General features: G+C 34.5%; 1 protein-coding gene across 8 annotated transcripts in view; it reads left to right on the plus strand.

Annotated features, from left to right (window-relative positions):
- LOC109047719 (SH3 and PX domain-containing protein 2A) overlaps nucleotides 1-13,930 on the plus strand; it is a 91,751-nt gene that overhangs the window by 52,118 nt on the left and 25,703 nt on the right. For 4 of the 8 annotated variants that reach the window (XM_042717441.1, XM_042717437.1, XM_042717444.1 and 1 more), the window contains exons 7-8: nucleotides 8,841-8,888; nucleotides 12,249-12,377. In XM_042717441.1, coding sequence (XP_042573375.1) covers nucleotides 8,841-8,888; nucleotides 12,249-12,377 — 177 coding nt within the window. Of the gene's footprint in view, nucleotides 1-8,840; nucleotides 8,889-11,431; nucleotides 12,165-12,248; nucleotides 12,378-13,930 lie in introns of those variants that run through there. The other 4 variants (XM_042717442.1, XM_042717439.1, XM_042717440.1 and 1 more) reach the window with 2 other exon arrangements.

A 13,930-nucleotide genomic window follows, 5' to 3' on the forward strand; every position in this document is an offset into this window, starting at 1 on the left:
TCCTGTGTCAGCAATGACTGATTATGAAAAACATTATTTCTTAATTTTTTTTTTTTACATCAATTGTAATCCAGTGATACTGTATATTTATATTAACTGTATACTTATATCTATATATTATAAATATAAATATTCTTCTGCCACTAAATAAAAAAAAAAGGTAATTGAAAATTATATCTCACAGTTCTGACTTTGTTTAAAAAATAAAGTGATTAAAAAAAAAAATGTATAAACTCGAATTATGTAATGAGTATTAATTTGCCTTGTATAAACTCGAATTATTTGTTTGATTATTCGGTTTAATTGGTACTTTTATGGTGGAAAAAGACTCTATTTTCTTACAATTGCAATTTATATCAACTGAAGAAGACTTTATAACTTGCAGCTGAGTATTTGATAAAAAAAAAAAGATAAAAAAGTCAGATTTGGGAGTTTATATTTTGGTAGTTTTTATTTGTTTATATATTGTGGTTTTGTGTAAATGATGTTCTGAATTGCAAGATTGTAAATACAGTTTCTCACAATTGTGAGAAAAAAGTTGCAATTACCTTTTTTATTCAGTGGAGGAAACTGGCTTCGATAACAATCTGATGCACTCGTTACACCAGTAGGTGGCAAATAGTAATGTTTCTGAGCAAACTATTCATTCAAACACAAAAACACTGATTCATTCATGAGTGAAACAATTGACTATGTTTATGAGTGAGTTATTGAATCATTCACTCAACTGATTTGTTTAAAGACACTGATTCATTCAAGAACAAAACCATTGCTGTAGCAAATACAAACAAGTAACTGGCAATATTGTTTGTAAGTTGCCCAATAATAACTTGTTATTATTAAAGTGCTGTGTAAAAGCAATATCACACTTGCAATTGTGTTGTATTTAGAAGTGCCTGCATGGCTGTCATTCGGCCAAGGGCATGAAAGATGGCTCATACTCAGTAACAACAGTACATATGTTCATGTTTTATTGGTTAAATAATATTTATCAATGTTTTTTTTTTATTTTTATTTTTTTATACATAATCATTTGCATATAGTTGTATCTGTATTCACAATATAGCATGGGATCTCATAATGTACCCCATTGTTTAAGTAGTGACAAACTGCTAACAGCTTTATGAAAGGAAGTGCAAGTACAGCATACCTTCTTGCAATGGAAATAGGGCCAGTATAATCAAACTGAAATTATGTGTATCATGAGACAAACTTTGATATTGCCATAGAGTCTCACAAAGTAATGGAGAGTTTCCTTGTAGGTTTAGGTAAACAGTTTAGAGAAAGAGGTCACAAGTAGACTTTCATAGCTTTGTGGTGGCAGGAAGACAGGGATCTTGTTTCCCTCTGAGGTGGCCCTTAACAGTGTATAATTACAATATAATCACTCACACAGAGCATAATTCAATAGCATTACGCTAAAGCTGTGGGACTTTACACAAATAAACAGCAGAGCCCTGACTGAACCATTTATATATCAGTTTTAGAACCTCCAGTTGATGTTTTAAATGGATCTGATAGTCATAATGGTTTATTGCTACCTGCATGGAATTTTGGGTAATTTCTGTGGTTAGTGCACAGTCTGTCCATTACAGATCCATTAAAGTAAGTTATTTTGTCTTCATTAAACTTTACTAAAAACTTGATTCTTGGGATTTCGCTGATGCTTTTATTCTTCATATTGGACTTAAGTGATGGTTTACTTTGTGATCAACTTTTTATTAGTTTTTTTCATATAACAAATAACATCATAACATCCATTCAGGATAGAATCCAAAAACAACAACAACAGACATATAATCAATTAACATATTCCAATGAGAGAGAGAAGGAAGGGGAAAAAAACAAACTTCTATTTTAAGAAGACTATGGATCCAATATGTTTTCCCACACATGTGTGGTGTAAACAGTTCTGTCTTTTTTGCCACTGTAAAACCAGCAAACAACATTCTTTTTTGTATGGAGCTTATACAGAAGCCAGAATCATCAAGAAGACATAAACTCTTAACCATGTAATCAATTTGTAGTAAAGAGGATAAAACAAAGTTTACATGTGTCCACAGACTCCCAAAACATATGAAAAAAAAGTACCTGATGACACAGTATTACAGATATGGCAGTTAAACTTTTAGCTAAAACTTTTTATACCACACCCTCTCCCAGTCGACAGATAAATTAAGGTCAGATAGTTCCCGATTCCAAACAGATTTGATAGAAAGAAAGTTTTGTTTTTGTATTGATATTTTTAATTTTACTATATATTAAGGAAACAGATGGTCGACCAGAAGATGGTGCAATACAATCTCATATAGGATGAGAGGAAATAGGAGATGTCCAAGGAACTCCATATGCTTTGAGAGCAGAACGTAACTGAAAAAAGACAAAATATGATGATGCTGGTAAACAAAACTTAATCCCTGCAACGAACAAATGCCTTGGTCATCATGTAAAGCACTGCACGTGTTTATGCCTGAAGAAGACCAAGATGGTTGGATAAATGGACAATTTCCACATAAAAAATTGAAATTGTGCCATAACAGTGCACTGTTACAAAATTTGAAGGGCCCTCCTATCAGACAGTCAACCGTTTTCCAGGTTCTAATAGAATTAGCTATAACTGGGCCAAATGTGTAATTATCGCCTTCTTTCCCTGTGCAAGCAAATTAAATATCTTGAAGTCTGTTTGGTTTAACCTTGTCAGCTTCAATCACTCTCCATGACACTTTAGATTGAGTGTCAACCCAATTATGAAGAGCCTTAAGTTGGAACGACCAATAATACAATTCATAATTTGGTAAAGCCAGTCCTCCTGTGCATATAGGATGCCGTAACGTGGTAAGTTTGATTCTGGGGCGCTTACCATTCCATATAAAACGGGAAAGTACAGTGTTTGTCTCCTTAAAGTAACCAGAATCAGCGATGGTTTACGTTGGTGATTTTAGATTATTATTTTTTAAAATTATTATTATTGTTGATGTTTTTGGCTCATGCTTTTCACTTTTAATAGGTTTTCAATTATACTTTTTGTAAGATTTTGTTTGTACAAAATGATGATGTTCTTCAATTTTAGTCAATTTTAATAGATTTTTGTAAATACTTTAAACATTTTATTGATGCTTTTTGCATTCCATTGGATTTTAATGATTAGACGCATTGTGATTCTCATAGTTTTTTTTGATCATGCTTTTGGTTTTTGTAGGATTTTATTGACACTTTTTTGTAGGAAGTCAATTGTGCTTTTCATTGATTTTTTTTTTGTCTTTTTTTCATTTCATTAATGCTTTTTTTTTTTTTTTTTTTGAGGATACTTTTCAGTACTTTTGCTTACCTGGTCAATATTGAAGGCTGTTGTAATACATCAAGCAAGAGTTACATAACTCTAAGACCCTTAATACCCAAAGTTTGGCTTATTAGTCACGTTTCCTCGGGAGACCATCTTGACAAGCAGATGGGTTTGAGACACTTAAGCCCCAAATAGGGATCAGTTTTGCCTGGTTCTGTCCTCTCAGAACTGCTCTTATGTCAGCCTGAAGACATAAACCACCTGTTCAGAAGTTCAGAGCCCTAAGGATTAGGTAAAGTGCGCCAAAACCGTCTGATCTGTCCTTCACAATAGGGGAAATTTATACGTGACCTGCACCATCATTGTGAGTCATTTTGGCCAAGAGTTTAATGTTTCAAACCGTTTTTAAATCCATTGTTAAGAAATAGCAATTTAAATGGTTATCATCATACAAAAAAATTGGCAGAGTTAGATTTATTTCAACATGCATTAAAGGGATACTCCTGTATGATCTTTTGTTAAACACAAAAGAAGATATTTTGAATAATGTTACTGTTAGCCACTGGCTTCCATAGTATATTTTTCCATATGGAAAACTACCATTTTGATCAATTTCATATATCTTTGCTGAATAGAAATACTACACAAAACTTTTGAACTTTGGCGTAAAATGGAAGCTATTCTATTTCTTTGAATTTGTCATTTAGCGGCGTCTTTTGTCCTAAGCATCTTATAGTCTGTTAATCCAATCCCCCTTGAGTTTAGTCTGCATGGGTTTAAGTATCTTAAAGACTTTTTACAGATCATACCTTGCTGGATTTGAACTTGCAACCTTTGGGGTCCTGAGCTTTAACCAGAAACTTACAGACACTCCTCTCAGATTGTTCAGATGTCTTCCCTGGCGGGGAAAGGACACACTTTACTTGCAGTTCACCTCATTTTTCTCCTCATGTGAGACTCAGATGTGGAGAGGGGAAAAACGGGAGGGGGAATTGTGGGGTTCTGCTGGAATGGGGTCAGTCAGACGTGGCAGAGTGGGTTCAGTGTGACGTCGGACTAGCTAATCTTGTTTACACAAGACTCAGGGCTCTGTGGAGGAGTGGAGGGGCCATGCGGAGAGAGAGACAGAGAGCGAGAGAGAGAGAGGCGTGTGGAACAGATGGGAGTTTCAGGGGAGGAGGGATAGTTTTATTTTGAGAGGAATGGTTGTATGTATGTGTGGTGTATGTTTGTCTGTTCCATTGAAAGGAATGGGCTTAAATAGGTCAGTGTGGTTTTTAATGGCGTTTAATGAATGCAGTTTGACTGATTAGAGATGTCAGCTACTGGAAAATGAAAGGATGTTTAGTTCCAATTTGTTCTAAGCATGTTTAGCTATTTGATGAAGTTGATGAATGTAATTATTGTAAAAATAATAGTTTTATCGCTGTGAAAACTATAAATAATAGAAAAGCTGAATTTCAAAGATGAAAAGGGGTATTCAAGCACCAAAACAAAAAAATGTAATAAAGCTTTCATTTTTTTCATACGTTAGAATGTGTCCTGTTAATTATAATTTTTTTTCTGAGTAGGAAAAAAGGACTATTATACATTTTTACCATGATTTAAATAAAAATGTCATTCAGTGTAACAATAGTTTGTATATAAAACAAACATATTATACAGGCATATTTTGAACAAGAACCATTAGATGACATTAAAAGGATCACAGTGCAGCCACCAAATACAATTTTATTATAATATTAAATAGTTACCGCTCGTTGCTCCTATTCTTCAAATCTAGGTTTTAGGCATTTGTCAGCAAGAAGTTTTTAGTCATTTAAAATATAGTTAAATTTAGTATGATCACTTGTTCTTTTATATATTTTAATAAGTACAGGTCAGAATAAGTGTTGTTTCATTTTTGCATAAATAAATCTATAATGCTGAATGAGGATGGAACATTATTTCACCCATATTTTGACATTTTATTTTCACAAAAGTTGAAAAAATGAAAGTAAACACTTAAATTGCACTTAATGTTTTCAAAGTATATAAAACTTTTTTTTTTTTTAATTTGAGGCACACACCAAAATGGTCTGCTTTGAACTTAAAAATGAAAACTAATTCAGAATATGAATAAAAACTACAACAAATAGTTCTAAAATAATACTGGTCTGTGTCTAGAACCAGGCTAAAACAATGAAATATGAACATAAAAGGCAAAATAATAATGGAAATTTAATTTCAGACTTTTTTCAACCCCTGGTGCATAATATTTCTTTAAAAGTACCACATAAATACAAAAATAGATGCATGTTGCTTAGCATGTGTTTCTGTCTCATGTGACCTCTCTGCAAAAACACAGTCAGCATAAGGTTTGATTTTCATTTGTTGATGTTTTCTTGATTTTGCGGTCTACATGCTGAGCTTTCATATCCAACAACTGGATCAGTTCATAATATTCAAATCAACATAGCTGTCTTTTTCATAGTGACCATAATATCTCCAGTGTGCTAGCGATGCCCATGCCAAGTACTGTCTAAAACCAAACAGATCAGAGGGTCGCTCTCTTTTTTAAAGATGTCCATAATGCACAAGTCCTATCTAAGAGTGTCGATAACAAATAGGTGTTGTGTTTTTCTTCAGATATGTATATGGTAATACTATAGCATGTGTGAAACACAATTCAGAAAGAAAGACATATACGTTTCCTGTAATGGAGGGAGGTCGACTCTTTGGGGTCAGGAAAGAGACGTAAATTACAGTGAGAGAAACCAAAACAGACGTTCACTCGGTTCTAACACCACTGACCCGAGCTTAATCACTAGTGTGTGTAAGCGTTGCCGTGTGTGTCTATTTATCATGGGTGGGAGTGTGAGAGATTGAGTATATGTTCATAACAGTGAGTGTTTCAGCGTTTCTGTGTGTAGGAAGGGTCAGAGAGGTGGCAAGTTAATATCTGTCAGATGTGAAGAGCTTTGCTAAAGGGATGGATCTGTGCATTTGTAAATGATTTGACCTCCAAGGCACTTGAGTCCGTTTAATTCAAACCCCATGAAGTTTGGAAGTACAGTTGACCTCAAGATCAACCCCTATAACAATCCCTATAGGAGAATGAAAGGCTAACTACAGCATGGATCAAATTTTATGTTTTTATTTGTTGTTTATAACGTTCAGCTCACAATCACATAGAATGTAGGAGGGAAGAAATTAATGGATTAAGAGTCGGAGGTGTTGAATGGACCAGAAGGGTGGAGGGATATTGGGCGAGGTTCGTCCTGTGGGGTAAAAATGCAATATAGCGAGTACCTAGATCTTGAATTCTGCCGGTGCTGAGTGTGTTCATTGTTTACAGAGGTTATATTACACCTCATTTTTTGGTGGCATGCATGCCTTTGTGGGGAGTCCATTGAAGCGTTGAAAAGAAATAAGTTATAGAAACAAAGTAATTGTTCCTGTCAGCCGAGACGTCTCCCCGGTGCCTTCTCATATTTTACCGATAGTGACGTGTGACATTTAATTTCCTGATGGAGATGGGTGTGTTTGTGTGTGTGTGATAAAAGAGAAGATATTAGGAAACTCTGCTGTGACCTCACACACTTCAACTCAGACATACTTGCTTTCCAAGCAATAGATTTGTCAGAGCAGACACACACGCACATTGTTTTTCAACACCATGTGATGCTTTATGGGTATTGTAACCAGATGGCGCCTTGCTTAATAACTATTAAGTTGTTCACTGAACTATTATTTATCTGGTATGGGGTATTTGGCAAATACAGTTATACTGGTGAGATGTGTTGCGCAGCGAGAAAAAAAAATAAGCCTGAAAAATATTTTTTTTTTTTGGCAAAAAGATTTTGCATTAAATCAATGAAGCCTGTTTGTAAAAAGAAAAAAAAAAACATATTTAAGGGACAATACTATGCACAAAATTTTATTTATACAGTTTTTAATAATAATAAAAAAGAAACTTATTGACAGAATGATATTGATTGCTGTGTTACAGTGATGAGCTTAGCATTTGTTGATTTGTTACAAAATTTGCATTAATGTAATGTGAACAAATGCCAAGCTCATCACTATATAGGGACGGACGATATGACCTAAAATCAAAATCTCGATTAATGGAACATTAATTACCTTGATTACCATTAATGGACGATTATTTTATTTTATTTATGTATGTATTTATTTATTATTTTTGCCCTCATAGTTTATTAAAGGTTTGTACTGTAAAATATTCAGCTATTAATGGTGGGATTTTTTTAATGAAAGAGTGCATTTCTTATCTTTGTGATTTTAAAATGATTTAAGGAAACAACAAACTATTGATGGTTATTTGTTGAATATTTTGAAATCAAAGCACACATTGCTTGAAATGAAGATGTCTTATAAACAAGTCACATTTCAGTTTAATTGTAAAAAGCAAGTTTCCAAAAAAAGAAAGAAAAAAGAGAACATATCTTGCATTTTTGCTAAAAATAAATGAATTAATTAATACCATATCAAAAGTAGAAAATAACCAGGGTCATTTGCAAACAAAATACATTTAAATAGTCAATATTGTGCTGTATAATTTTTTTTTTTTTATGAATAAAATTTAATGCAACACACTATTATGATGTCACTTAAATATTTAAATTAGGGCTGTCAAATGATTAATCACGATTAATCACATCCAAAATAAAAGTTTTGTTTACATAATATATGTATGTGTACAGGGTATATTTATGTATATATAAATACACACACATAAATTATATATTTAGAAAATATTTACATGTATATACATTTATATATTTATATTCTTATATTTTATATTATATATAAATATATTTAATATATAAAACATAACATATTCTTCTTAAAATATACATGCATGTGTGTGTATTTATATATACATAATATAATATACACAGTATACACACATATATTATGTAAACAAAACTTTTATTTTGGATGTGATTAATCGTGATTAATCATTTGACAGCCCTAATTTAAATGTATTTTACACACACTTTATTTTTCAAATTTTTTTATTTTGGATATGGTTAATATTGATTATTTGTTACACAAACAAATGTTAACTATATATATATATATATATATATATATATATATATATATATATATATATATATATATATATAATTTTTAAGATATATATATATATATATATATATATATATATATATATATATATATGTAAAATATATATATAAAATTCACATCTCAAAATTATATTATGGTCCTAAAATGGGCTTCATTTTCTATAATGCATATAATTTCTATTTTTATTAAATTGTTTAAAGTTTGCTATCATCAGCAAACTTTACAGGAATAACACAAATTTCAAAGCTAATGCTAATGGCCTGTGCACAAGTCACAGATTTGAAGGAAGTGAGCTGTACTTCTGTACATATACAGGTAATTGTTACTTTTGGCTGGATTTTGCTGCTTTGATGAAAACATTCAATGCTGGCTGTTGTGTCTTTTTCCACTCTCTTCTAACTGACATTTATACTCCTTTTTTCCTCTTTTTTTCCTCTCTTCTCTTTTCCGCTGCCCTCAGTTTGGATGTATGGCCTTCAGGACAGTCCAACCAAGTCTGAGGCCTCAGGTAGATATGCTTTATATGTGTGCATGCACTTTTCCTTTCCTGTTTTTCCGGTTCCTAAAACAGCTCTTACCCACGGTCCAAAATTAACACTCGTCAAGTGCCAAATGTGAGTGAAAACTGACTTTGGCGAAGACATGAAAAGCCATTAATCACCATTTGGCTGGTAACTCCATTAGGAAATGCAACATAATACATGGCTTTAGTTGCGATATGAGTCTGATGTAAGCAATCCAGAATTTAACTTTTGAAATGAATAATGGTAAATATGAATAATTTACTAATGGACTATGACTAATTTAGGACAAGTATATGCAATAGGCTGCAAGTGTTGTGTATATGGGCATGATTATGAGAATTTAACTGACTAAAGAGGCATATAATGTTCTCCTAAGGCATTTACATAAGGATGTAAAACTGTTTTTAACTGAACATTTATTTTTAAGAGCAAGATCTCATAGGTCTGCAGGTTTACTTGTGGCTTATAAAGTTTATGCTGGAAGACGAAATATTTAGGTGTTGCAAGGCCAGCAGCGAAGAGGAAGACATTCAGTGTGAAAACGGAGGATGTAAAACATGACATGAGAGATTGTGGTCTCTCCTCAGTGCTCTCCTGGGAAGTCTTACGGACGACAGCATGCAAATAAACATTTCAGAAAAGAATGCGCTCTGTTTTCGGAAATAAATGCTGACGCTAACAGAACTGTAGCCCATGTGGAGCCTGTGTTTTACCATGATCGTCGCACACACCCTACATAATTTGTCAATTTACTGCAAAATAAAGAAAACACACTGATTATATAACTCATAGCATTTGCTTGTGTACATGCTTTCATAATCCGTCTTAAGAAAGGTGGTTTCCAGCTGGTCATTAGCTAGTCAAATCAGGTTTTTGTGGCTGGTCGACCTTCCATGTTCCAGCTAATGTACTATAGCTTGTTTATTGCTAGTCCAAGACTGAATACAAGCTAATAATCATCATGGACTAGCTAATGTCCAGTTTAGAGCAGCAAGAAACCACAGCTACCGGTTTATGATGGATTTTTCCGCAGGGGTAAGCTAACAGTAAAAGGATGCTAATGGAAAGTTTGGAATTAGCACTGTGTTCTTTGTGGTGTTGTGGTGACTGTCAGATTGAAGTGAAATATTTCTGCGATCGGCACAAACAGCGTTAAAATGTCAGAAATATATTTCACAGTTCGCTTGAGCACAGCTGCAAGCATTCAGTTGAGCAATACAGTATGTTTTCATGTAAGCATGAGATGGCGCCATGAAGTGTGAGGCATCGCTAATTAGTTTGTTCCATGCCGATGGTGATAGTGACAAGATACATAACTACTGCTCTCTCGCTTCTCACAGCACTGAGCATCTGCACTCAAAGGATTCCCCAGTAATCCTGATTTAAAAGCTCATGGTGTTAAAACACATTGCGCTAGCAACACATGGCAGCTTGACGCTGACTGAATACAAGGTTGGTTGGAACAAAAAGTCGTGATTTGGTTTAAAAATATTAATTAATAGCTTTATGAATGAGCAAACTTTATGGTACATTAAATATCAAATGCCAGTTTCATAGTATATTCCTTTACCATGGTTTGTGTCCAAAAAAGACGTATGAACACCATAGTAAGTGTTTATGTGTGCTAGCATGAGGTACAGTAAATGTAAAAGTAAAAAAAAAAAAAGATATATTTCATGTTTCTGTAAGAACATTTGAAACATTTTCTATTAAAAGCCTCTGGTTTCCAGAAGACCACACCATGAGAAAAACAGAGAGAAGGCAACCACACAGAGTTTGAAGTTTTAGCAACAAGCCAGAAACGTTTGATGTGTTATACTTTTGAAATTTTAGTTTAAAAACAACATTAAACAGCTTTAGCTTTTAAGAGAGTTAAACAGGATATTCAATGAAAAATACACTACAAAAACTTAGAAGTCTGGAGTCAGTTAGATTTTTGTAACTTATTTGAAAGAAGTCTCTTAAGGCATTAACAGATGCAGACAAACAGCAACAGATTGTTGTAGTTTATTGGTGTTGGTTGTCACTTGTTTTTGCTGATTGAACATGTTGAATCATCAATATATATATATTTTTTTAACATTTTGTTGTAATGTGCAGTGTAAATTTGGCTTTTATTCTCACCAAATCTGCATTTATTTAATCAAAAACAAAAAAGTAAAAATAATAATAAAAAAAAGAGTTAAAAAAAAGAAATATTGTGAGATATTATTACAATTTAAAAAAACTATTATGTAAAAATAGTTAATAGCTAATATGTAAAAGTGTGATTTATTCCTGCAGTGGCAAAGCTAAATATTCAGCAGCAATCTTCAGTGTCACATGATCTTTAGAAATGATTGTAATATGCTGATTTGTTGCTCAAGAAACATTCCTATCAATGTTGAAAATAGTTCCTTAATACTATTGTGGAAATCGTGATACATATTTTTTCAAAGATTCTTTGATAAATAGAATGTTCAAAAGAACAGAATTTATATGAAATAGATTTTTACACACTAGAATTATGGAAATTCTACCGTGGGTTTTAGAAAATAAAGTAAGTCATACAGGTTTAGGACAACATAAGGCTGGGTAAATAATTACAGAATTTAATTTTTTGGCTGAATGATGAAGAGGAACAGGTTAAAGAGATTGTCAATGGACATACAAAAAGAAAGAGATGGGTACAGAAAGAGAGCGTGGCCTAACCCCAGCTGAAATGCTTTCTTTTGCGTTTCACATAAACACAGCTTCTCTCTCTTTACTCGGCCCACTCATATGTTTCTATTTAAGGCTTGGAGAGCAGTCTACCCTGATTGGCGTTTCTCTCTCTCACCGTTTCAGCCAGATGGGAGGAGGGACGGAGAGAGAGAATGAGGGAGGGAGGGCGGAAAGAGGGAGGGAGGCCTGTTCTTGCTCGTCTGTTGAAGGAAAACTTTCTATCCCTCCACTCGCGAGTCACGTCCCCTACCCTAAACAGCTCTCTCCCAGCCTCTTTTCCCTTCCTTACATTCCTCCCTGTTTCCTCCCAAAAAACTTCACTGTATTATGGAGACCAAGCATCACCAAGACCTTATCGTGCTCTCGAGTCCCTGAAAGACGTCTACCTCGCCTTGCTTTTTCGTAATCGTTTTTTCCCCCCAGTCAAATGCGCGTCCAGCGAGGGGGCAAAGGTTCATCTAAATGGCCTGTCATTGCGGAGCATGCACAGTCAGCAGGAGTTTGATTTGCGCTAGGCTGAGGAGTGCGGATGGCGGTGTACAGGGGTCAAGCCGGAGGTCGCTGGCAGGGCAGGGTTGGCGGGGGAAGTGCGGGGATGGCAGGACGGTGGCTGACAGCCTGTTTCTTCCCTTCGCCGGCAGGACTGGACAGTGGTGAGCCCATGGTGCTGGAGCAGTACGTGGTGGTGGCCAACTACGAGCGGCAGGAGAACTCCGAGATCAGCCTGAAGGCTGGAGAGACGGTGGACGTAATCGAGAAGAGCGAAAGCGGTGAGTCCCTCACACACACTGCAGCTAATTGGCTTACCACGTGGTTTTTATTGGTGAAAGCTTGTGTATACACAAACCACAAACACGTAGAGTTGCCTCCACACATGAATGCTTTCAGATGCAAAATGTCAAGCAGGTCTGTTTTTAGCCTCCTCGTCTTTTCCGATACTTTCTTCCTCTTTGATGTATAACCCCTCCTTCGGTCTTTGTCCTTAAGATCCCCTGGTTTCCTCTTCTGACATCCCCCTCTCCATGTAAATCTACAGTCTCGTTCTTGGCTCCACCTGGAGGTGTCATATGGCCAGTTTTCTTGGCGGTTGGTCGGCTTGATCCCCCTCTAGGTCTCTGGGATGGAGGCCAGATTGACCTGGAATGTCCATGAGATAGGCATGAGAAGTTAGTGGGTTGAAACGTGTGCTAATAGATCAAGGGGTCACACAGTTAAGAGTTCATGTAGAATGTAGAGATTGACAATAACAATTGAAAGTGTAGAAAGAAAGCCTTGAGTTGTTTTTATCCCTTTGGTTTCTGTTTTCCCAGATTAATGTCCTTGCTAATGCAGTAAATGTTCAAACTTAGTGCAAACTGTTCATGCTAGCGTATCTCATGGCCTTGTTCAGTAGAGTTTGAACATCGAATCTTCCAATATTATGAACTATGTCTGTAGACATGGTTGCCAAACATTTGAACATAGCGTTAGAGAACTAGCAATGATAATAAATAAATAAATAAATAATAATAAACTGGGTATTAAAAATTAGCCTCTTACTGTTGTGAGTAATCATTTGATCTTTTCCTTTAAATCATACAGAAGAGGGTGGGGAGGATTAGGCGGAGTTGTCAGGAGTTATCAAGATGAGCAAAGATCCAGTAAACCCATTTGAACTTAATGACATAATTGAGCAAGACCAACTCAAAGAGAGCGTGACCTTCTGATTTCAAACATAATGCTCTGTCAAAACTAGTCTAGACTATGTCTCATGGGTGTTCTCTGGGAGAAGCTTTATTTTGAAGTTTGTTTGCTGCCTGTTCTATTGACCTTGAGTGCTCTCATACTGCAAATTCAGAAAAGTGTTTTCTTTTCTTTATACAATTTTTATTTTGCAATGACAACATATAGGCCAGTTTTTCAGATTATATACAGGAATCCGGCTTTTGCATTAGATGAATAAAGCTAAAATACATTATGACCATCATAGAGTAATCATGCCAAAAGTTGAAAAAAAGAGAAAAACTAGAACAATACTATAATCCCCAAATGTCTATAATGTGATATTTTTTCTTTAAAGTTAGATGGATTTTGGCTGACTCTCAATGTTTTTATAATTCATGTATTCATTATATCACATTATAAGTAACTCGAGTTATGTAATCAATTACTTTCATTACTTTTAAATTTACAATGAAATATCTAAGTTACTTTTTCAAATATGTAACGTAAATTACTTTGTTTCCCCATTTATTCAGTGATACTTGGGATTGAGATTGTGTTGGGATTGAAGCTGAGGCTTTTCCTTTAGCTTGAGGCCTATTAATTTCACTTTTGGTGTAAA

Source organism: Cyprinus carpio, chromosome B1 (assembly GCF_018340385.1).
Source record: "Cyprinus carpio isolate SPL01 chromosome B1, ASM1834038v1, whole genome shotgun sequence".
Taxonomy (NCBI): domain Eukaryota; kingdom Metazoa; phylum Chordata; class Actinopteri; order Cypriniformes; family Cyprinidae; genus Cyprinus; species Cyprinus carpio.